The 26268-nt window shown below is 42.1% G+C and overlaps 1 protein-coding gene across 1 annotated transcript in view; it reads left to right on the top strand.

The window, feature by feature from the left end:
* Positions 1–25608, top strand: part of LOC144498797 (triokinase/FMN cyclase-like) — a 63627-nt gene extending 38019 nt beyond the window's left edge. The window contains exons 10-17 of the mRNA XM_078220481.1: positions 1333–1449; positions 5178–5297; positions 9288–9425; positions 13477–13583; positions 18370–18473; positions 20563–20596; positions 23018–23107; positions 23756–25608. Of these exons, the coding sequence (XP_078076607.1) occupies positions 1333–1449; positions 5178–5297; positions 9288–9425; positions 13477–13583; positions 18370–18473; positions 20563–20596; positions 23018–23107; positions 23756–23905 (860 nt within the window). The 3' untranslated portion in view covers positions 23906–25608. The remainder of the gene's footprint in view (positions 1–1332; positions 1450–5177; positions 5298–9287; positions 9426–13476; positions 13584–18369; positions 18474–20562; positions 20597–23017; positions 23108–23755) is intronic.
* Positions 25609–26268: the final 660 nt, after the last annotated feature.

Here is a 26268-nt window from a genome sequence, read left to right as displayed (position 1 = left end):
AAGATGAGATGCTGTTCCTCCAGTTTGCGTTGAGCTTCACTGGAACATTGCAGCAGGCCAAGGACAGACGTCTGGGCATGGAAGCAGGATTGTGTGTTAAAATGGCAAGCAACGAGAAGGTCAGGGTCCTGATTGCGCACAGACCTACAGTAGTCGACAGGGCCTTCAATAGCGTGCGGTCCATCTTGCGCCACGGCCGTCACCCCCTCCCCTCCCTCCCAGAACAAGGATAGAGTCCCCCTTATTCTCACATTTCAGTCCACCAGCCTCCGCATGCAAAGCATAATCCTCCGCCATTTTCGTCATCTCCAGCGTGATGCCACCACCAAACACGTCTTCTCTTCACTCCCTCTGTCAGCATTCCGCATAGACCATTCCCTCCGGGATAACCTAGTCCACTGCTCCACTTTACCGAACATCTCTCCCATCACTCATGGCACCTTCCCGTGCAATCGCAGAAGGTGTAACACCTGCCCCTTTACCTCTTCCATGCTCACCATCCAAGGTCTAAAACATTCATTCCAAGTTAAGCAGCGTTTCACTTACACCTCTTTCAATTTGGTCTATTGTAGTTGCTGCTCCCAATGTGGTCTCCTCTATATCGGAGAGACCAAGCGTAGACTGGGTGATCGCTTTGCTGAGCACCTCCGGTCTGTGCGCAATATATGACCCTCTCAAATTGAAAATTCGGGTGCCCGAGGTTGAGATCCATGGTGGACTCCTTCCTCTGTCTCATCCTGTCTTTCTCATATTCTCATTTTCAAATAACTGTCATGCTCTCTATTGTGAACTTCTTTGCTTCTTTATTCTCACTTACTCTCATTCTTATTCTGTTATTTGCACTCCTGCAATTGTATTATTTTTGAACGCACTATTGTGCACATGGTCTATAATGTTCATGAATTCATTTACATTCCCTTTTCCCTTATGCTCTTTCTACATCGTAGTCCACTTTCCTTATTTCTATCTGGTCTGCTCTGCTTGTGTTAAATTCAAATCAAGGTTCATGAAGTAGAAGAATTTGTTCTAATCCATAATGGTATTTCATCCCATGGAATGAAACCAATAAAATTGCAGCCTGCATTAATACAAATGACAGGCTCACGAAGAAGTAGCCCCTTCTCCCAATTCAATTTTGTTCCATGCTATCTTATTATTGGCTTCCTTATGGTTTGAACGTGTATTTTGCAATTTTTTAAAGCAGTGGGAAAAAGGAAGTGTCAAATTGAAGCCCTTTAATGATTGATTTGTTTAAATGTTGTGAAGATTGACATAAAAGCAAATTTTGCTGCAGTAATAATGTAAATGTTCTTTCCTGGGCATCTTTTTCAGAGAGTAAGGAGGTTGTTATTGAAAGAGCCTACGTCGGCTCCTTAATGACAGCCTTGGAAATGGGAGGAACTTCTCTGACTCTGATGCATGTGGATAGCGAACAGCTGAAACTCCTGGGTGAGTGCTTTTAGATGAAGGCTGTGACAGAAGTTCATTTTCTTGGCATTTCTTTGTGCTTGAAGATTTTTGGATAATTTATTCCCTGTCTTGTACTAATGTCGTCCACATTTGGGCCTACTGAGTAAAGCAGTGCTCTGCTTCTGACATTTTGTCTAAACCTGAAGAAATGCTGTATCTTAGGAACCCTTTCCTCCAAAGTCCCCAATTATGTGATTGATCTGGGCCTTAGATTAGCCCAAATTGAATTTTTAAAAGGGTTTCAAGACAGCTTGCCATTCACTTGGAGACAGAGATTTTTTATGCTTGCCAATTTTCCTGGTTCCAGTACAATGGCAATAGTGCCCAGCTTGAAAAAAATTACAATGGCTGCCTGGATCAACTGCCTGAAGTCGTGAATTTGTTGAATCTTGTTTGCAATCAGCTGAGTTAAGAAGTGACAATTCTCCCGGATTTTTAAAATTAATTGTTTTTTCTGTTTTGGAGCAAGCTCGGATGCCACATGTTCAGGCACCAACTTGGGGATGGGGTTTTAGCATCGGGTTTTTTCAACTGCACTTCTGATTAGTTGGTATGTGAACATACACTGTGTATCATGCAGGTCATAGCCCCATACCCAGGCAGTGATTATAATGCCTCCTTCCTGCAGCAGGCTGTTTTTTAAGCCACTGTGACAAGTCAAAGGTGGCTGGGTGACTAGACTATTGTTTAACAAGATGACTCATGACTGCAATGTACAACTTATGCACATATGCAGCATTCATACAACAAAAGCCATGCTGCTGCAAGATATGTGATATAGCAGACCGTTGATGCTGAAATAATCCTTCTGTTGTTTGGACCACTCTGAGCACCCCTGCAGTAGTACCCCTGTACAGTCATGTCAGAATTTGTCGTGGTCTACTGTATGCTACACAATCTTGCCATGATGAGGGCACAGCATTTGCCAGCAGCTATACTGCAGCAAATTGTGGAGCAGGAAGAGAAAGGGAGAAGGAAACCAAAGTAGCCACTTTCTGGCTCAATAGTCCATGCACAATGCATTTGATTGTGATGCCAGTAAATACAATTCCAACTCCCCATTCAACAACAGTCTGACAGTTTGTTGGACGACCATCATACATTATTTTATGCTTGTGTTCATTAGTGCATTAATAGAGTAGGTCTCCACATACATTCTGAAAAAGATGGGCTCCAAGTTTTTTGCAAAACCTGTGTCAAGTTGGTGCTGGATTCCTCCATACCCCATAACATTGCACACATACTTTCTGGTAGGTATGTCAATGCAACAATAATGTCAGTATGCATGTCCATCAGCCTCCTTCTATAACCTACCCATCAAAGTACTCATCTGACCCGTCTCCTGCAGAACTCCAGCAAGCTGGCATCTTTGATACTTACATGCTAGGTGTCTCACCACTTGCAGATCCTGCCTCTAAGCTATCCACTAAAGTATAAGTAGTGTCATTTATTTGAGCAACTAACTGAATTTGGGAGCAAGATAGTATTTGCTCTTCTTCACAGTCTTCCACCACTGCCTGGCTAGGTTGAAGTAGTTGGATACCTGAAAGGAAAAATGCACAAGTGTAGGGTTGATGCCAGGGGAGATGAGATAAAGCAGGTGTTGCATACATCTGCAATTTGTAAATCAGTATAGTTTTGCTGATTCCTGATGAAGGGGTTATCTTATGAGGAAAGGTTGAACAGGTCAGGCAATACCTATTGGAATTTAGGAAAATAAAAGGTGATATGCCTGAGGGAACTCAACAGGGTGTGTCGCTTAGAGGATATTTTCCCTTGTGAGAGAGTCTAGAACTAATGGATACAGTTTAAAAATTAGGGGTTTCTCATTTAAGACTTAGATAAGGAACTATTCTTTTCTCAAAGGATTGTTAGTCTGTGAATTTTTCTCCCCATGCAAGCAGTGGAGGCTAAGTAATTGAATATATTCAAGGCTGAGTTAGTTATTTTTGATCAACAAGAGTCGAGGGTTATGGGGGACACAGAGGAAAGTGGAGTTGAGGCCACAGTTGGTTCCACTATGATCTTATTGAATGGCAGAATAGGCTCGAGGGGCCAAATGACGTACTCCTATTCCTATTTCTTGTATTGTGTGATGAGTGGGAATTGTGCTGTGGAAAGAGGGATTAGTCATGAAAACACTGTCATTCTCAGCAGTTTCAGCCTTGTTGTGGCCACAACCTCATTGACCACCACTCCAAAGATGGTGACCACTGTCGACAACTGTGTGATGAGGATAAGCAACCATGCATGTCCCTGCTGGTTAGCTTCTGTTGCCTCTAATTATGTACCAGCTTGTCCTGCAACAGAGAGGGAAGTGTGCTGCAATGTGTTTGGGTGATGTGGCTGTTAAATAACTGGTGGAATGTGCGAGCTGTGAGATGTAGGTGTGAGGCTAGCCGCAGTGCCAAGTGTGTGAAGGTGAGTTGAAATTATGGACGGTAGATAGTTGGTGATTGACAGAAATTGTTGGTGGATGAATGATGGGGTGTGGTGCATTGAGCAGTGTGTAAGGCTAGTGGACCCGTTACTGGGATGCAGCATTTGGAGATACATTCATACACCTTAAATACTAGTATGAAGTCATTTAACTTTTTGCAGCATTTCATTCAGGTCCTTTGGGCTTGTTTCCACACATTGACCATCACGACTAGCTGGTGCCTTTTGCAATGTTTAATGAAGAAGCATCTGTTCCTCTATGGGTAGATCACTTCTATCCTCCTCTGTATTTCCTTCTCCAAGGCATCCAGTGCAGCATCAGAGAACCTTGATGTATGCTCTCTTTCATTTTGCACTACTGTTTAGATTCACTTCCAAAAACATTTCCAGCACCTGCTGCAGCAAGATCGCATCAACCCTTTAGGAGGTGCAAGCTGACGTTTAAAGAGTGCAGGCTATCTCTAAGTGGTGCGAGCCTCTCACAAACATGTGCAACTGCTAAGATATGCAGCCGCTCACTCGTGTGTTTAGCACTGGCTGTGAGCAGCAACCTTGCAAATTGCCAACATTTGCAATGTTGGCATGCTGCCTTTATTGGAAGCAACAGGCATGGGTTGATTAAGCACTGCAATTCCCACACTGAGGGGGGAATTTTCCTGTCCTGCCCGCCACGGGAATTATATTGGGCAGGGGATGGACCATGCAAAGGTCCGTTCACCTCGGGGGGGATTTTCTGGCTTTGGGGTGAGCCCGGCCAGAAAATCCCGCCCTACGTTTCAGCTCCAATTAAATTTTGCCCTTTTTCTTCGAAAGAATCTCTCTTGTTGTCCCTAATATCTTGTAGGCACTAATTCATGCTGTATAGTTTTGTGTATGCTGCCACCTTAAGTGCTGTTGGTCCATTCAGCTGGGGGGGGGAAGTACTCTTACTGAGGCTAATCCTTCATCATCAGTTATCTCCACATGTGCCCAGTTTTGAAGGGAAATGGGCAAGAGATTTGAGCTGTTCCTTTGGCTGAGATCAACTAATGGAAGACACCAAAGCTGAGACACAGGACTTTCTTGGTCTGCATGGTTTTTGAGTACATTGAGTGAATTCATCAAACAGCCTGAGAGGAAGAGGGGAGTCACTTCTTGGGGATTAGTTTTAAGTTACTAGGTTGCCGTACAAGTTTCTGGTATCAACAGTTAATGATGAGAGGCGCATCATTCCAGTGTGCCTGCACAGATATGCTTTTCTGAAACAAGATTCTTTATTTTTGTTATAGACTCAGGCACTTCAGCCCCTGGTTGGCCCAATGCAGGGAAACATCATCTGAGAAGGAAATGCCAGACTCTGAATGCCCCTTCCTTGGAACCTGAGAACACAGATACATCTCCTGAGTCAGGTAGAGGCTATGTTTATGTGGACAATGAAATGTAATTCTACCATATGCAAGATAGTGTAGGTGATAAGAAAACTTCTAAAAAAAGTAGACCAGAAGATAGTATTCAGAATGAGAGCAGGAATTAATGGAAATGGTAATGACTGGAGAAAGGACGCAGGAAGGAAAAGTGATGGGACCAGTGAGGGAGAACAAAATGCAAAATCTGTGAGAAGCAAGCAAAAACTGTAGGGGTGATTCTCCCAAAAAAGTTCTAAGTGCTGAATTTGCAGGAAAACTGGTGTAAATCACGATTGTTTTTTCAGTGGGAGTTCATACTCGAATCTCCCACACTCTGTGCAATGCAGAGCTTACAATCGTGAATATGATTAAATGCTCAGGGGGCGGGGCCTATTCACGCTAGAGTCTGACAGTTCCGGAACTCTGCGCATGCGCAGTGGCCCCAAACTGTCAGCCTGCAGTTTGCTGGCCAGCTCGATCGGGACCCCCACATCCCCACGGCCTAATCGTGCCCCCAAGTGCATTCCCAGGCCAGCCCCGATCCTCCCCCATCCAGGAGCACCCCGATCTCCAGACTCCCACCCCCGGCAGTGACGAACCCGCCCATCCCCCCCCCCCCCGCCACCCCGGCAGACCTCCCCCCCCCGCCCAGCAGACCCCCACCATGGAAGGCGGACCGCCCCCCCCCGCCCCCAGCAGACCACCCCCCCCACTCCTCCAGCCCACCCCGATCGCTGGCCTCCCTCCAGCCCCCATCAATGGCAGAGTGGCAGCCAGACCCCTTAACCCCACCCCTTGGCAGTGCCATGGTGCCCCTGGGCATGAGCACTTTGCCGCTTGGGCAGTGCCAGGGGACACAGGCTGGCATTGCCAGGGTGCCCATGCCCAGGGGGCACCACCCGACCCCCCTGGGGGCCCCTGATTGACCCCCCCTTCACTCCAGCGGGCTCTCCCACTAGTTCCCTGAAAGTGGGGAGCTACTCTAAACGCTGCCGGAGTGAAATTGTAATGGCAGGGTGGAAGATGCTATCGGGCCCAGAGAGGTCAGTCCCGGGCCTGATAACAACATTTAAATTGCATTAAAATAAGATTAAATGCCGGTTTCCAGCGTGGCCCGACGCTCAGAGATGCGCGCATGTCGGGAACACATGTGCGAATCCCACAAATCAGCCCACATGCGATTCTACCAGCTCAACACGCTAAAAAATTAGGGCATCGGGACGGGAGAATCGCCCCCTATGATTCTGTTGCACTAAATGTTCCATTCAGGTTCTGTAACACTTGAACATTGTGTGGCTAATGGCCTGAAATAATGTATATTTTTGTGACATCATCAGCATGTACTCAAGCTTTTGCAATAGTTTTTCGTACATTAGAATTGTATTTAGAATTGTATTTTCTCTAATAATATAAAAACATCTAAATAAGCTCGTCATTGTTTTATGGATTTACTGATTCATTGCAACAGTCAGTGGATTTCTATTTTGGAAGCATTGATTTGGCTTAGTGGTAACACTCTCACCTCTGAGTCAAAAGGTTGTGAATCTGATCATATAATCTTTGCTGACACTTAAATCATTGCTGAAGTGTTGCATTATTGACCTATCCTTTTATGTTAAATCAAAGCCCATTTGCCTGTTTAGGGGGTGTAAATGGTATGAAGAAGGTTTGGCAGGTTCCTTAGTATCCTGTTTTGTAATTTTCCTATGTCTGACATTGATAAAACAAATTATCCAGTCATTAATCTTATTTTCTGTTTATGCGAACTTGCTGTGCACACATTAACTGCCGTTTTGTCTTGAAAATAACAGCTGACTGCATGTTCCTGAGGACGTGAAGCATCACTGCAAATATATAATTTCATACTTTTGTTTATCTCTCCTAACAGCTGCTCTTCTGGTGTCTCTGTTTCTCCTTTGTGAAAGACCTTCAGGCAGACCTTTTGTTTAAAGATGCTACACAGAATATAGTACAATGGTTGTAGTATAATAAACCATAGCAAGGTGACAGCAGTGAGTGCTTCAGCAAATACCAATTTTGTAACAGGCTAAAATGTTTTATTCACAAGAAACAGAAACTGTCAATTTTCAGGGTTACCTATATGTATCAGGTATTTAACTAAAATAAACAGATTGAAAAGGCTAGCATTACATGCCCTGCTCATTCACATTATCAAAATTTTGCAGATTTTTTCTGTGTATTAATGAAATGATTAGCATTACTGCTTTATTATTTTTTGTGTTAGTGTAGGTGATTTGATAATTTACTCAACTCATCCCTATTAAAGTATAAATATTTCTTGTTCATGGAAAATTACTGGAAACACACAAGTGTAGTTAGGATTAATTTTATTCACACATTTCATTAATTTCTTCTAATCAAAGCTTACTTCAAAACACCAGAGGGAAGTATTCGAGTTTCTGTAAATGAACACAACAGGAAACATCTTTAGTGTCAAGCAGACTTCCAACTCACATAGTAACATGGGTATAGCATCAACTGTAACAATGTTGGACAATTTTAATCAGATATAGGAAGAATAGGAGATCAAGGACTGGATAATTTCAAGGGCAGTAAGAAATAGATGATTGGGACTGTCCACTACCCAGTTTGGCAAGAGTAATGTGGACATGGCAGGTGTCAAAACCACAGTGAAAAATAGTATATACAAAGACTACTCCACATTAACAACACAGCTAATGAAATGCATTATCTAATTCATTTGGTTTTGTAGTCAAAACTAATCGCATGGATGAAAATGTTCACCATACTAAACCACTAGAACTGATTCCACCCCCCCTCCCGGTCTCCCACTGTACACCTTCTTCCAATCTGAAAAACAACCATTCACCACTACCTCTGTTTCCTGTCACTCAGCCACCTTTGCATCCATGCTGCCTCTGCCTCTTTTATTCCATGTGCTTCAACTTTGCCAACAGCTTATCAAATGTCTTTTGGAAGTCCATATACAGGCTATACCATATCAACTGCATTACCCCAACTAACCACCTCTGTTACCTCATCAAAAAGCTCAGTCAAACTAGTAAAACCCAATTTGCCTTTAACAAATCTGTGCTGTCTTTCCCTAATTAATTCAATTCGGGTGGCACAGTGGTTAGCACTGCTGCCTCACAGCGCCAGGGACCTGGGTTCGAATCCTGACTTGGGTCACTGTCTGTGTGGAGTTTGCACATTCTCTTCGTGTTTGCGTGGGTTTCCTCCAGGTGCTCCGGTTTCCTCCCACAATCCAAAGATATGCAGGTTAGGTAGATTGGCCATGCTAAATTGCCCCTTAGTGTCAGGGGGATTAGCTAGGGTGAATGCATGGGGTTACTGGGATAGGGCCTGGGTAGGGTTGTGGTTGGTACAGACTTATCATAGAAACCCTACAGTACAGAAAGAGGCCATTCGGCCCATCGAGTCTACACCGACCACAATCCCACCCAGGCCCTATCCCCACATATTTACCCACTAATTCCTCTAACCTACGCATTTCAGGACACTAAGGGCAATTTTTAGCATGGCCAATCAACCTAACCCGCACATCTTTGGACTGTGGGAGGAAACCGGAGCACACGGAGGAAACCCACGCAGACACGAGGAGAATGTGCAAACTCCACACAGGCAGTGACCCAAGCCGGGAATCGAACCCAGGTCCCTGGAGCTGTGAAGCAGCAGTGCTAACCACTGTGCTACCGTGGACCGAAGGGCCTCCTTCTGCACTGTAGGATTCCATTTTTAAAAAGAGTTCCGTCATTAATTCACAATAAAAATATATCCCTAATTAATTCACACTTGTCCAAGTGACTATTAGTTCTGTTTCATATTCTCATCTCGAAGTGATTTCCCAACATAAGGTTAAACTGACTGGCCTGTAGCTGCTGGGTTTATCCTTACGCTTTTTTAGACAAGGGTGTAGCATTGTTAATGTAGAAAGTTACAATGAAAAAGGTTTGAAACATTTAATTTCATTTAATTTTAACTGCTTCACAGGTCCTTTTGTGGATAAGGCACGATCGGTGTTAAACATGATCTCCACCACTCTGCTTCAGATGGAGGAAAAGCTGAATGAACTGGATAGGGAAGCAGGAGATGGTGACTGTGGTGTGACACATGCAAGGGCAGCACGAGGTCAGTTACTGAAAGATACAACTCTGAGAATTTGGGAATAAACGTTGACTAAAATGTTGGCAGTACCAGTGGATGACTTAGAAATGTAGTGCTGAAATGTCAACCTTTCATTGACAATGCCAATTCACTGACTCAGCCCCTTCCACAGAGAGATAGCTGTACAGTGATTAATGGCTCTGAGTAACTGATTCAGAAAGCTTTCTGTATGGTAATGTCTTTCAGTTCCCCCCATGATTCAATAAGAAAAATTCTGCACCTTGTGCTTTGTTTCTTTTGAGTGATTGAATTAATTTTGCAACATTGTAGAGCCCCTAATATTTTTAAATTGCTATGAGAAGTGAGACATTGCACTTCAGCCATTCCATTTATAGAACGTCTATAATGTTATGGGCTGTACGCAACCTATTTAATCTACTGACACCTTTTTATTTTCCCAGAAGCTCAGGAATATAATTTAAAAGTACAATATTTAAACAGCTTAGTTATTTTTCAAAAGTTCATTTTTCCTTTTGCTAAATATTGTTCTACAGGAACAGGGTATATACTTCAGTACTTCATTCAAACAACCACTTTGTATATGTGAGTGCAGACTAGAAATGCTGGCATCCTATTCAGCCTGCAGGTGTTGCAGTTTCTATCCTCAGCTAACATCCATGTGCACATGTACATTCCAGAAGAAATCACTGGATGTTGATCAAGAATGAGATCCTTAACTGATTATTCTTTCCTGCAGCCAGTTGCAACGTTGCCACTGAGTTTAGCTGTCTCAGCACAGAATAGGATTGGAGGTTGCAGCCTCCCTTTTTATGTGTGCTTAAGGATATTGGAGAGTACATTTACAATTGAGTCATCAAGGATGTTTAAGAAAGTTTTGATCAGTGCAGGAGTGACTGCTTCCTTTATTAACTGCACTACAACATGCCACTTCTGACACATTCGTTTAATTGAACTGGGAGAAGAGCCAGACAATCTGTTGTAGTATGGAAGTAATTTTAGAAACTCTTGCTCCTGGCATAGATATCAGCCGACCATGCAGAATTTCTAATGGATTAAAATTCCTACCAGATCTCCCAATCTCCAAATTTGATTTCCCAATGTGCAATTCGAGCAGACAAGTTGCATGTAGAATTGTAAATTATTAATACTAAAAAGAGCACAAATGCGCTGTCAGTTGCAAATGGGATTAACAATGAGGAAAGATTACACGCATGCGCGCACACACATTCTAAATTAAACCAACTTAAATCTATATCTTATTTCTAATATTTAATAATACTTATACATTTAGATATTTAAAATTAACTCTATTTTCCTAACACCGTACCCTTCAGCAATCAGCATGGAGGCTGTTAAAGTCTTCTTGACCTCGGTTCCCCTTTCAGCACCATTATTTCTGGTTGGGTGTAACTAGGGAAGGGTTTCCTTTGGGATGAGTGTTGTGGACCAGCTCATAATCTTCAACCAGAGTTACTGCCTGCCTGGCCCATGTTTTCTATGTGAATTGGGTGGCATGGTGGCACAGTGGTTAGCATTGCTGCCTCACAGCGTCAGGGGCCTGGGTTCGATTCCCAGCTTGCGTCACTGTCTGTGTGAAGTTTGCATGATTCCCCCCATTCTCCCTGTGTCTGCGTGGGTTTCCTCCAGGTGCTCTGGTTTCCACCCACAATCCAAAGGTGTGCGGGTTGGGTGGATTGGAAACGCTAAATTGCCCCTTAGTGTCAGGGGGACTAGCTAGGGTAAATACATGGGGTTATGGGGATAGGGCCTGGGTGGGATTGTGTTCAGTGCACACTCGACAGGCCGAATGGTCTCCTTCTGCACTGTAGGATTCTATGATTCTTATCGGGAAAGATGTGGAGGCTTTGAACTCTTCACGGAGAATGACTTCACAAAGGTGTTTGAAGATGGCCTCAATTTTAAGCGCTTTTACCCACCAGTCTAAAATGCGCTGCTTAAGACCTTTGAATTCCAGGTATGTCTGGTCAGGCTGTTTGCTGAGGGTACAGGATCTCTGATGGTGCGCCTCCAGTACCAGCTGGCTCTTTTTTGCTGTCTCATAATTTGTTGCACTTTCGTCAGACATGAGGGAGTAAACCTCCAATCAGATTTGTCTGCAACACTAGTGCCAGTTTGGGCTGTCCACTTTAACTGCTGTGCTAACCTTTCGAAAGAGATAAAGAAGGCGTCCACCTCTTCCTCTTCAAACTGAGAGATTAAATAAGCAAACTTGAATATTTCAACCCTCGTGTCCATTACACTCCTGACTTAAGCCTGTCCACCATCTACAAGGTGCAAGTCAGGAATGTAATGGGATACTCCCCACTGGATGGGTGCAGCCCCAACAACACTCAAGAAGCTTGATACCATCCAGGACAAAGCAGCCTGCCTGATTGGTACAACTTCCACATACATCCGCTTCCTCCACCACCAAAGCATCAGTGTATGCTATCTACAAGATTCACTGCAGCAATTCACCAAAAATCCTTAGACAGCACCTTCCAAACCCACAATCACTTCCATCTAGGGTAGCAGATACATGGGAACACCACCGCCTGCAAGTTCCCCTCCAAGCCAGTCACCATCCTGACTTGGAAATATATCACTGTTCCTTCGCAGTCGCTGGGTCAGAATCTTGGAATTCCCTCCCTAATGGCATTGTGGGTCAACCCACAGAACATGGACTGCAGCGATTCAAGAAGGCAGCTCACCACCACCTTCTCAAGGGCAACTAGGGATGGGCAATAAATGCTGGACAGCCAGCGACCCCCATGTCTCACGAATGAATAAAAAAAGTCTGAGTTAGCGATGGATTCAATGGACAACCCAAGGGAAAAGAACCAGTAAAAACTGGGAAATATGAATACTAGTACAAAATGATGTTCCATTTTAAAGTGTACTTGACCAGTTCAGAGCAGTATTCTTATTTCCCAGTTTTTACTGTTTCTTTTTCCCAGTACACAGAGATCGTCCTGTCTCAGCTCAAGCTGTTTAATTTAAACTCCCTTTCCTTTTCTCTTTCCCTTTACTGGAATTCTCTCTCCTCCTTCTCCCCCTTCTGTTCCTGCCTCTCTCTCCCTTTTTCCCTTTTCTCAATTTCTGCTGCTCCAATCTTAATTTCTCTGCCGTTAATAGATCTGTTCCTCATTTCCATCTCTAAATGTTTCACCACCTGTTTTAAAATTTCAATTTTTCTGACATTCGGGTGAAACTGTACCTCCAAGTGCCGAGCTACACCTTTTAATTCTTCCAAGGACAATGCACGTAACTTATTATGTTATCTCATCCTGTTCCATGACGTTGATGTGGACATTTCTGCACTTCAATATTACAAGTCCAAGAAAATCTTTAGCAGCTTTTAAATTACTTTTGAAGGAACAGTTTACTTTTCACCAGTCTGTAAGAACAATCCCAGACAGGGCCCCAATTTTGTTATGACCAGGCGAGAAGGAGTGAACTGGCTCCCCTCTAGTTAACCGCCTCGGTCACAGAGAATCTGCCTTTTCATGTATTTAACTGGTGCACACACACACACACACACACACACACACACACACACACACACACACACACACACACACACACACACACACACACACACACACAAGAAACACACACAAACCTATGTCACTTGCAATCTCTTTCTAGCATTGTTGGGTGCATCTGTGGCAGCCAATGTTTCAATATCCAGTACTTTGCATTGTTTATCTCTCTTTAGATAGTTAAGACTTTTAATGGGTGTCCAGATTACAGGAGCTGTTTCTCTCTTCACACTCTCCTGTGGATTATTCGCTGGTTTTTCACCTTCACCTTGGAATGTGGCCTTATGCTGTTGAGCCATTGGCCCAGCTTCTGTTCAAACTACAAAATTTACAGTCCATTGAAAGTTGAAAATCATATTTCTAAAACTTAAGGGGCATATCCTCATAGCAAAATAATTTATGTCATTGAATGCTAAATTGATGATGGTGAGTATATCTAATCTATCAGGTTTACAATAAGGAGTTGGAGCCTTTGTAAAACCTCCTGATATCTGTGAATCTTTTCCACTCAGCCATTAAGAACTTGTTGACATCTGATGGAGTTCCTGGCAATGGTCACCGGCTCCTTTTGTGCCTAGGCAAATTGACACGAGACCATATGGGTGGGACATCAGGAGCAGTAAGTCCATATTATGATTCTATTTCTAACCAGTATTGTAGAGTGAAACTAGCAAAGAATGACCCAATGGTTAGGCTAAAAGAATTACAATAAGTATTTATTTTATTTGTTTGCAATCAGTAAATCATGTAACTCAGCCAAGCTTGTGGTAGCTCAAGACATATTCTACTGAAAAGTGTTTTCAGTTCATCAGTTTATTTTCAACTGTTTATCCACGGATCTTTCCAGCATTGTCAATATTGCCTAACAACTACAAGGAACTTGAATTCTGCTTCTCGTGACTCTTTGCTGCCACCACTCATCTTTCTCAATTCCCTGTTCTCTCAGTTTAGACAGGTACTGCTCCTTCTCTTCCAGTTCAAGCTGACATTGATCTTTACTCCCTTAATTAAAGCTGTTATTTGTTTTCTCCAATCCGACCTTGCAAGTTATTTTTGTCTGTCCCTCCAGTTAATTATAGAACTCTTTTTTTTTGCCTCTCTTTCTTCTCACATAGTGCTGATGATTTTACTTTCTTACTTATTTGCATTCACCCTTTAAGCTCTGATTTATACCTTATAGATAGCAATGTCCTGGGCTGAGATGATTGGCCTTCAACAATCATTAGCACGGTTGTCAAGTTACTGGACTGGTAATCATGATATCTGGGTTAGTGATCGGGAGGAATAAGTTCAAATCCCACCATGACAGCTGCAGAAATTAAATTCAGTTAATGAACTAAATCTAGAACAAAGACTAGTGTCAATAAATGTGACGTGAAACTACCAGATTGTTGGTAAAACTCCATTCTAATGTTCTGGATTAATTCTGGTTTATATTTAACTCCAGATTCAAAGCAATGACTTTTAACTACTCTTGATCTTAGCTAGCTCTTTAGTGGTATAAAACAGCTCTGATAAAATCTAATAAGAATTAAACTGGATGGACACATGGCATCAACCTAAGCACCAGAAATATCAAGACAACACTCAACCCAGTCAACCCTGCAATTGCCTCTTCACTGATATTGAATATAATCCCTACATTGCCAAAGGAAGCCATTCGGCCCATTGAGTCTGCACCAACTCTCCGAAAGAGCATCTTACCCAGGCCCTCCCCCCGCCCATCCCTGTAACCCTGCACATTTTGTCATGGCTAATCCACCTAACCGACACAACTTTGGACACTAAGAGGCAATTTAGCATGGCCAGTCCACTTAATCTACATATCTTTGGACTTTTTCCAAAATTGGAGAGCAGTTCCACAGAGTAGCCAAGCAACAGCCTGGAAGAAGCATTGATGGTATCAAGGGCACAGAATGTATACCGGGTGGGGAGCTTCAATATGCATCACCAAGAATGGTTTGTTATCACCACCACTGACTGAGCTGGTCAAGCCCGAAAGACATGTCTGTCAGACTGGGCTTGTGGCAGATAGAGAACGAACACGAGGGAAAAACCTATTTGGCCTTCCCGTCACAAATCTACCTGAAGCAGATGCATCTGTCCATAACAGATCAGATTAAAGCTCTGAAGCCCTGCCACATCCAATCATGAATAGTGGTGGACAATCAAATAACGACAGGAGCCTATGGCTGGTGAGCATCCACCTTTTTAATGATGACAGGCCCAAACCAATGAGTGCAAAGATAAGATTGAAGCATTTGCAATCATCTACAGCCAGAAGTACCGAGCAAATGATCCATCTTGGCCTTCTCCAAAGACCCTCAAAAATACAGAAGTCCATCTTCAGCCAATTTGATTAACTCCATGTGATATCAGGAAACCGAGGGCCCTGGAGACAACCATGGTTATGGACACTGATGACATCCCAACAGTAGTACTGAGGATTTGTGCTCCAGAATTGACCATGCCTGCAACCAAGATGATCTATTGAACTACAACACTGACATATACCTGACAATGCGGAAAATTGTCCAAGTACATTCTGTCCACAAAAAGTACGAAAAATCCAATCTGCTCAATTACGGACTCGTCAGTGATCAGCAAAGTGCTGGAAGGTGTCATTGGTAGTGCTAGCAAGCACACCAATAATTTGCTCATCATTGCACAGTTTGTATTCTGCTAAGATAATCAGGTCTAGAACTCATTACAGCCTTAATCCAAGCACAGACAGAAGAGCTGAATTCCACAGGTGAGGTGAGTGTGACTACCCTTGAAATCATGATGGCATTTGGAGCCCTTGTAAAATTGGAATAAATGGGAATCAGGGGAAAAATTCTCCACTGATTGGAACCATACTAGGACAAAGGAAGATATTTGTGATGGTACAATCTCTGGTTGAACTCCTAAGAGTGGACACAGAAATGCATTTTCTCTAATGTGCATTAAATGTAAATGGAAACAACTGCTGACTGAACTATTCTGATGGGACAAATTTTGCATTCAGTTGAAGAACTATGGTCAGGAGAAGGTTGATTAAATTAGTTCTTAAAACTAGGTGGTGGATATTAGTATTTAAAGAACTTCTCTTTTTTTAATTAATCTGAAAATTAACACTATATATGGAATTGGTATTATGTCAAAAATGACTGTAACACTATATTCTGCACCCTCTCCTTTCATTCTCCCCTATGTACTCTATGAACATGCTCTTCACTGTATATCAATACAGTGGAACCCCGATTTAACGTGCCCCGATTTAGCGTGAATTCGCATATAACGCAATGAATCATTGGACTCTTTTTTTCTGCAAAAAATTGGCAAATTAAGCGCGACCCCGCTTTTTTCACGATAACATTTTATGGACCCCAACCATCGCGTTACAACGGGCCGCACTGTACATGCGGCAATAAAGCAAATAAAATCAAAATCACATGCTGCTTCTTGTTGACATCATCAGGCGAAAGAAAATATGTTTTCGCTGTTTCAAAAGTCGTTTTTTGACATTACCCAATTGATACGATTATAGTATTTTTAATGCTTGACTACTTTCAACAACCTGTCATAATCACAGTGGAGGTGTTGTAAATTCAGTTTGACCATTCAATGAGCTTATTAAAGAATTAGCTGTCTTTGGTGTGGGATTTTAAATACAAATGTTTGTGTTTATATGGGATTAAGTATTTGAGGTATTTAAGATGCATTAAATGGGCTCGTGTGAATGAAAATGTTTGTTTTATAGTGAAGTTTGTAATAGATATTTAGAGCTTTATTTTATTTCATCTTAGCAAGAATGCCGAGGTCTGCCCATTGTGGATACTGGATAAGTTGGCATGGAAAGTGCAAGTGCAAAGGGTGATGGTGGATGGGTGCATGAGTTGGCATAGAAGGGTATGAGAGTCATGGGGGATGGGTTGGCATGTTAACATAGAGAATGAGTGGGGCGTGAGGGTGCTATTTTGGGGGGGGGGGGGTAGTGTGAGGGTCTAACGTTTAAGAAAACAGTTGGAACAACGTCCCAGTGGGCCTTTTAATTAGCCTACATCGGCACTCAGCAGTCCCCATGGCCACATCCAATCTGCATCCTGAGGCACCAGACCTGACTCTATCCCGCAACCCAAGTGAAGATCCCAGCCTTTTCGGGCACTTTTTGCTGTGATGGCTTTCCCTGCTCGGTGAACCTGCCTCAGGAGCATAAGTTCAGGTCCTGATCATGAAGTATATTTGTGGCTGAGTTAGACAGATTTTTGTTCTATAAGGAAGTCAAGAATTAATGGGGAACCCAGCTTGCACGATTGACTTAAAAGCCACAATCAGATTAGCCATGATCGCATTAAATGCGAGCATCTTGTGGGGCTGAAGGATCTACTACTGCTCCTATTTCTTATGATTTTGTGAATTTACCTCACCACCACTTTCTCAACTACCCCACTGTTCCTAAATCCTTAGACTGCTTATCCAACATTGGTACTTTTTGAGCAGAAATTTCCTCCAGTTAAATATTGAAGACTGAAGCCATTGTTTTCGGTTACGGTTCCAAAATCTATTTCCTAGTTATTGACTCGATCCCTCTCCATGGCAACAGTCTGAGATTAAACCAGTTTGTTTGCAACCTTAGTGATACATTTGACCGCAAGCTGAGCTTTCAAACTCATATTCATGTCATCACAAAGAATGCCTATTTTCACTTCTAACATCAATCGATTTCACCCCATCTTAGCTCAACTGCTGCTGAAGCCCTCATTTATGCCCTTGTTACCACAATGCCTGCCTGATCTCCCGTATTCTTTGCTCCTTAAACTCGAGTCATTCCTCACTCTGCTGCTTGTGTCTTAGCTCACACCAAATCTTGTTCACCTATTGCCCTCATGTTCACTGATTGACATTAACACTTGATCAAACAATGTTTTGATTTTAAAATTTGCATCCTTGTTTTCAAAACGCTCCATGGTCTTGGTTGGCCCTTTCTATCTCCATAATCCCCTCGGCCAGCTCCACAAGCCTTACAGATGCATGTGCTTCTCTAATTCTGGTCTCTTCAGTATCCCTGATTTTAATCACACCATCTTCCATGGCTGTGTCATCATTTACCAGGCCCGAATCTTCCGACACTTCTCTGCCTCTTGAGCTTGCTTTCCTCCTTTAACACACTCCTTAAAACCTCTCACTTTGATCAAATGTTTTGTGTTCAAGTCTAATATCTTTGTGTCATTTGGTATCAATTGTTTTTTAATGCACCTGCAAAGTGACTTGGGATGTTTTATTCCATCAAAAGTGCTAAATAAAGATAAGTTATTAATTTCATGTGATTCCACTAATTTTGGTATTTCCTATTTGTTGTAGTCTGATGTTGTTTTTGTGTCTAGGAGCACTCTATCTATAATGGCATGCACTTTCTATTGTAGCTGTACAGTATTTCCTTGATGGCAGCAGCGCAAAGTTTGAAAGATAACAACAATCCCTCTGCCTGGGCAGATGCTTTGAATACTGGAATTGAAGCATTGAAGAGGTCAGTATACCATGAGATAGGGTTTTTTTCGTCCAAGAACATGAAGATTTAGTAAGGAAACTATTCCTGTTGTTCAATGAGCCATTATGAAGGAGTAAATTGTTATTGGCAATTTACTGAGGAAAGGACACATGACACCCATTTCAGAAAGGGTGACAACACACGTAGACAACTGCAGCCTGTAGTTTTATTTACGTACCATACAAAATACTCAAATACCGGGAATACACTGCAGTTTATCTGTAAAATAATAATTTAGTAAATTAACAGTTAACAAGTATGTAGGTGAGGATATACCTGTGTGAACAACCTCTTCAACTTTTTCATCAAACTCATAAATCAAGTGAGCTGGAAAATTCCACACTTTTGTGGACTTGGATAGCAATTATCAAAATTCTACACAAAAACTGTTAGTTAAGCTCAAAACTGTCAAAATTGAAATTAAATCTTGGAAGTATGTTAAAAATAAACTGAAGAGTAGAGAACAAGTGGGTACTTGTTAGTGGAATTATGTCAGAATGGTGATGGAGAGAAACATTACTGATTGAGTGATCCAGGTGTGACTATTTGGACCAATACTATCTTTATTTTAATCAGAAACTTATTATAAATTAGTCAGATCCATATGTTTACTATTCACCAGCACAGCTACCCACACAATGTGGATCCAGTTAGATATTTAGTTGGTATTCCATCTGATGGTTCACAACTCCCAAATGAGCAAGACAAGAGTATCAGAGACAGCTCTGGAGAGTCTGCATTGGAGAGTGCAATCCTTTTCAAGCTAAGTATAGTTGGACACAGATGTTGCAACAAACAATCATTGAGGAACAGCAGAAGTTCTGTTGATTTATTTATAGGCCTCCTACATGCACTGTGCATGATTACAGGGAGAATGGCAGAATCCAGCTCACGCAAGATCTTTTGTGCTGGTTAGAGAAACATTGCCCCAGAATCATGCCCCATCCATAAAACAGGCCATACCCTAGATGACTTAATTCCCATTAGGAGTTGTGCTTATCGCACTCAGTTGCTTTCAAGGAATCTCCAAAGATTAAGTTTGATCGCTTGGAAGCAAGGACACATTATTATGTTTTGAAAAGTTTTGAATGCCATTTTTCGAAAATTTACTCAGGAAATTACTACTATAACCCTAACTAACTAGAAAATAGATTTTTTTAAGTGTCATTATAATGTATACATTTTTAGTACTTTGAAATCACAGCACCAGGGACCTGGGTTCAATTCGGCCTTGGGTGACTGTCTGTGTGGAGTTTGCATGTTCTCTCCATGCCTGTGTGGGTTTTCTCCGGGTGCTCCGGTTTCCTCCCACAGTCCAAAGATGTGTAGGTTAGGTGGATTGGTCATGCTAAATTGCCCCTTAGTGTCAGGAGGATTAGCAGGGTCAATGCGTGGGGTTACGGGGAGAGGGCTTGGGTGGGATTGTTATTGGTGTAGGCTCAGTGGGTCAAATAGCCTCCTTCTGCACTGTGGGGATTCTAAGAAATCATCTTTCTCACAGGTGATGGATTGATGTTGTGATTTTAAATGCATATTTTTCTGACACTACTTTTTTCAGCTCTGCTATTCAAACATTACCAAGTTGACACCCTTAAATATATCGAGGAATAGTTAGGAAAGCAAAACTTTAAAAATCACATTTTAAAACACCGATTCATGGTAGATTTTGTGTTTGGTAATATGCAAATAAGGGTTGGAGGGAAAATATTTTTCAAATTGGATGCAGTTTAAGGCACAATGTATGCCAAATCAGAAACTCCACCTCAAAGTCTTTAAAATTCTTTTGGCAAGAAATGATTTTCATGGGGCCTTTATGTACAAATATGTACAACAGTAATTTCACTGTAATAATTTGACCTCAAGACAAATGTTGTATCCTCATTTTGCTAAACAGAGATAGATGACTCCTACAATAGTCATTATGGCTGAACTTTGTAACAAATGTCATTGCAGTGAGAAATATTACGAGACTTTACTTGAAATTTTCAGTTCCATTTTTGTCCCAGTGTTGTTGTGACTTGTGGTATTTGCTGACAATTGTTTAATTTAGTTATTTCATGTTGCACAGATATGGAGGTGCGGAGCCAGGAGACCGAACCATGGTGAGTCTTTCCCCTTGCACTTCAATTGCAGCTAAATTCTGAAAGAAGTGGGCATTACAGATTCTTAAATGATATTTAATCGAGCAGACAGCTTTTACATGGTCTTGGAAGAATGTTACGTGGCCTGCCGGTTGTGGTACTGAGTTGTACAGACCAGGACGGTCAAATTTAATAACAATTTTGAACCCTGACTATGTTGGCATTTCCCAACCCCTGAATTTGGGAAACGCCAACATAAACTTTTTGAATTCACTCAGTTTGGCTGCCAAGAAAATGCAAGAGTGGTCGGGACGTTTGCCCTGTTGGTGTAGCTCTCTTCCCTTGGACTATGTTTCTGCCCATTGAACTCTCTTTTTTTCCAGACAAGGTTAAGCTTTTCATGTAGTTCCTTGTGCCTGCAATCTCTTCCCTCAGCTCAGACAGTGTTTTCAGTCCCTTTAGTACAAAAAAATTCAGAAATGCAGCACTGTTGTTATGAAAATAATGCTTGGGAAGGGGGTTAAAATATGCATCATTTGTATAATTTTGTCATCGTGTGTAGGTGGGAAATGAGCAACTTGTTTTAAAAATTCTCCTCCTTGTTTTCGGTTCCCTCCATTGCCCTATCTCTGCCAAAATGTTACCTCCTACAACCCTCCAAGAACTGTGTTCCTTCAACCTTGGCCTGTTGTGCATCACCCTCCAGCTCCCTTTGTCTAACAATTTGCAAACAGTCCATCAGGCGTATAGACCCTAAGCTCTGGAATTCCTTCCCTAAATGTCTCCGCCTCTCTTCCTTTAAGAACTTCCTTAAAACCTTTAATGAAATCATCAATGCTCATTTCTCCCTCAGCTGTGTGCCACTTTTGTCTGATAATGTTCCTGTGAAATGTCTTGTTGTGTTTCCCTATGTTAAAGGGACTAGATACTGTTGTAAGTGTTGGGTTAGTTCGGTAGGTCTTATTAAAGTATTAAAGTCTTGAGTAGTTCAACTTAACTAGTGGATACTATATACACTGGCACAGTAAAGGTCCAAGCTATCTTCATGCTTGCTTCTACACATAAGACCATAAGACATAGGAGCAGAATTAGGCCACTCAACCCATCGAGTCTGCTCTGCCATTCAATCATGGCTGATTTTTTTTCTCATCCCCATTCTCCTGCCTTTTCCCCATAACCCCTGATCTCCTTATCAATATCTATCTGTCTTAAAGACGCTCAATAACCTGGCCTCCACAGCCTTCTGCGGCAAAGAGTTCCACAGATTCACCACTCTCTGGCTGAAGAAATTCCTCCTCATCTCTGTTTTAAAGGATTGTCCCTTTAGCCTGAGGTTGTGCCCTCTGGTTCTAGTTTTTCCTACTAGTGGAAACATCCTCTCCACGTCCACTCTATCCAGGCCTCACAGTATCCTGTAAGTTTCAATAAGATCCCCCCTCATCCTTCTAAACTCCAATGAGCACAGACCCAGAGCCCTCAACCGTTCCTCATACGACAAGCTCTTCACTCCAGGGATAATTCTTGTGAACTTCCTCTGGACCCTTTCCAAGGCAAGCACATCCTTCCTTAGATATGGGGCCCAAAACTGCTCACAATACTCCAAATGGGATCTGACCAAAGCCTTATACAGCCTCAGAAGGACATCCCTGCTCTTGTATTCTAGCCCTCTCGACATGGATGCTAACATTGCAGTTGCCTGCCTAACTGCCGACTGAACCTGCACGTTAACTTAAGAGAACCTTGAACAAGGACTCCCAAGTCCCTTTGTGTTTCTGAGTTACTAAGCATTTTCCCAATTAGAAAATAGTCTATGCCTCTATTCCTCCTTCCAAAGTGCATAAACTCACACTTTTCCACATTGTATTCCACCTGCCACTTCTTTGCCCACTCTCCTAACCTGCCAAGTCCTTCTGCAGCTCCCCCTGCTTCCCCAATACTACCTGTCCTTCTACATATCTTTATATCATCTGCAAACGTAGCAACAGTGCCTTCAGTTCCTTCCTCCAAATCGTTAATGTATATTGTGAAAGGTTGTGGCCCAGCACTGACCCCTGAGGCACACCACTAGTCACCAGCTGCCATCCTGAGAAAGACCCCTTTATCCCCTTTATACAATGGCTGTGTCGAACATTACACTGACCTCTAGGTCATGTGTTCTGGTACATACTGTGTGGGCGGTACTGTACTCAGTTCCACATTAATCCTTTATGTGTCAAGCCTTCATACTACAGGCACAAGCTAATAATGTTATGTTCTTAAATTAAAACATGTCCTTTAAATGTGATTGAGATCCGAATTATAGAGAGGAACTGTTTCCGGGTTTCAGGACTGGATTTCATTGATATTTTTCTGGACATATCTCCATGGATGGAGTAGGTTCTACACTAACTTGATTGTTTTGTATGAATCCCACTTGCCACAATTTTGTGCCTTTTATCCTAGCTTGACTCACTATGCCCTGCTGAGGAGGAGTTACGTAAATTGACAGATGAAGATGGCAATGAACTGCAAGTGCTAGCTGAGGCTGTGCAGGTAAGGGACAACATGAGCTCTACTCAGTGCATGAATGTGGGATGCAAACGTCAACTGGAGCTCTTGCTCCTGACCTCTAACCAGAAATGCTGCTGGAGTATGTGCATAATGATGAACAGTGAGGGTAAGATTGAACTGGCTTTTGATAACCCCCACATTTGACCAACTTCCCTAACATTCACTGCCTGAGGTATAGGCAAAAGAATGATTACTTGGACCAAACATCTGACAAGGATTGTTGCCATTGGAGCTTGGGGCCAGAGGAAAAAAAATAGCTTCAGAAGCAATTATGGAGTGAGCATTTTCTCTATCTTGCTAATGCATCCCTACCTGATTAATATTTATTAACATGGATTAGTATCCATGAATATAACTCGTACACTGGGAGAACACAAGGGGTTGCTTCAAGTAACTTACTGTAATATTCAAAAACTTTTAAGCTTTGCTTCATGTCAATTAACATGATGATCTCCGATGTATATATGTCTACCTCAAGGTTAATAGTTATTTGGACATAGAAGCATTTGCTGAATGTGTTGGGATGCAGGCTATGTAACAGTGATCTCAGGACCAGAATGGGCAGTATGGATTGTGACTGCTTTGTGGATTGAGGACTGTTGTCATTTTATCTTCTGTTTTTGTTTCTAGAAAGCTGAAGCAGGCGCAGAAGCCACCAAGGATTTGATAGCAGAGGCAGGACGGGCAAGTTACATCTCCTCGGCTCAACTCACCCGACCTGACCCAGGAGCTGTGGCCTGCGCTGCCATTTTGAAGGCCATCTTGAGAGCTCTTGAATAGCTCCCTTCAGAAGGTCAGGAATAAGGAGCTGCTTGACGCAGGAAAGTCTAGCTTACTGTTGTATGTGTATGTTTTTATCCTGAGTTCCTTAGCTCCAGTAACCCCTTCTATTGGCTGTAAATGTATTGCACGTACTGGAAAAAAAACTTGAAATAGTCCAATTGGAAGTATAACATTATGTTGATGTGTTCACTCATTAGTTAATTTTCCTGTAATTCACCAATACAGTACTCAATTTGCACCCCACACGGCTCCTTTGTGCACTTTATGTTCACTGATATGGATGGTATGGACTGTGCACTATCATTCTATACTCTACAGTCACTGACACTGTCACTACACCCCATACCTATTCATTCTTATCGTTTACACACTATTATGCATGGTTTACCATGCTTGCACTGATGCCAACTGTACACACAATACTTATTGATATCCAACATGCACCATATACCGGCTGTCCCTCTGTTGCAATCTATATCCCTGAGGTTCATTGTGTGCTGCATACCTATTAGCACTCACTGTGCCTTCTACACCCACTGATCTTACTACCCCCAACATTCACTGATTGAGTGTGTGACTGATCAGTGCTCTTTGTGCATCTTGTGCTGACTTACAATTACAGTGCACCACTCTCATTGATATCCACTGTGCATCCTATATATGACACATCCATTATATCTGTATCCATCGTTCCCTAACATGCACACTAAACTTGCAGTATTCAGTCACTGATCCCTATTGCACATCCTACACCAACCAGTATCCGTATTCATTCAGTATTAACCAGTACGCTCCTCTTGACCTGAAAGTTTATAACCAGCTCCCAGGGGAGTTGTTTGTAATATAATTTGGGAAATGCAGATTCCTTTCTCTCTCTCTAAGCCAGTGGTTCCCAAACGTTGCGGCACGCCACACTGGTGCGGCAAGAGAGGATGGCAAGTGTGGCGGGAAGATTCAAGGACAATCAAAGAAACATTTAAACATGGATTAGATATTTTTCCAAAGTGATTGTTTTAAAATTTCTGGATGTCCCATGATCATATTATAAAGTAGTTGTGTTCTATGTTATGAGTCAAGCACTGCTAGGAGTTGGGGTTTTTTTGTTTTTGAATGTATTTCCTATCAATAAAAAATTCGGTGTGGCGCGAGCAAATTTTTATTCTGAAAGTGCGGCCCAGTGAAAAAAGTTTGGGAACCACTGATCTAAGCACTTGGATACTTGCTGGTGATATATTTGATTGGGGGATAATCACATCAACATCAAGCAACCTCCATTCATCTGTTATTTCCATTTCAGACATCTACACTCAAATAGACCGAAGCCACGTGATTATATGAAAGTTGATGCAGAAGGGTGAGAGGCCAAGAATAAGAGACAATTAGGAGATGGAGGTTCAAGCAAATATAAATACACATATCAGAACAAAGGATTGCAGATCCCTTGCAATCAGTAATCAGCTGTGAGTAGAAAAGAGAAAACGCTGGAAAATCTTAGCAGGTCTGGCAGCATCTGTAAGGAGAGAAAAAAGCTGACGTTTCGAGTCCAGATGACCCTTTGTCAAAGGTCTCAGACTTGCTGAGATTTTCCAGCATTTTTTCTTTTGGTTTCAGATTCCAGCACCTGCAGTAATTTATTTTTATCAGCTGTGAGTTGCTTATCAGCGATGTAAAAATCATATTCAATAAAAATCTAAATGGTCACTGTTTAATATTTGTGTTGGTTCCCAGCAGTCCCTAACTATGTTATCTAAGTTGATTTATGGGGTACAGATTGTTTGCAATAAATCCCCAATTGTGAATTAAATCACAAGGCCCTACAAGTTAACTATCCGACAAGAATTCAAAAGATTTATTAATCATTAAAAGGTAGAAAGATAACACATTAGAAAGATTAAAAGAAAACAAAGTTTCAGTTAATAGTAAATGGAGAGTGCTTAACTTTAACAATTAAAACAGACTTCTTGGTACTTTACCTGGTTGATCAGGCTGAAGACGTGATGCGATGATCCAATATATGGATAGCATGTTAATAAGATAGCTACTCGAAACCGTCATTGTTATCCACTCAGCTCACATTTTCTTATCTTAAATTAGCCTAATTGTCAAACAATAATTAGTTAACTGTTTGCTGATTTATAATTGGCTCCTGACACCTGTTGGCAACTCCTGATGTCTTAATACAATGGCCGACTCAAAAATGAGAAGGGTGGAAAATGCCCTGTTCTTTTGTGGCACAGTGGTGAACACTACTGCCTTACAACGCCAAGGACCCGGGTTCAATTCCATCCTTGGGGTGACTGTGTGGAGTTTGCACGTTCTCCCCGTGTCTGCGTGGGTTTCCTCCGGGTGCTCTGGGGTTT

This window comes from Mustelus asterias, chromosome 9 (assembly GCF_964213995.1).
Source record: "Mustelus asterias chromosome 9, sMusAst1.hap1.1, whole genome shotgun sequence".
Taxonomy (NCBI): domain Eukaryota; kingdom Metazoa; phylum Chordata; class Chondrichthyes; order Carcharhiniformes; family Triakidae; genus Mustelus; species Mustelus asterias.
This window is presented reverse-complemented; position numbering and strand designations above follow the sequence as displayed.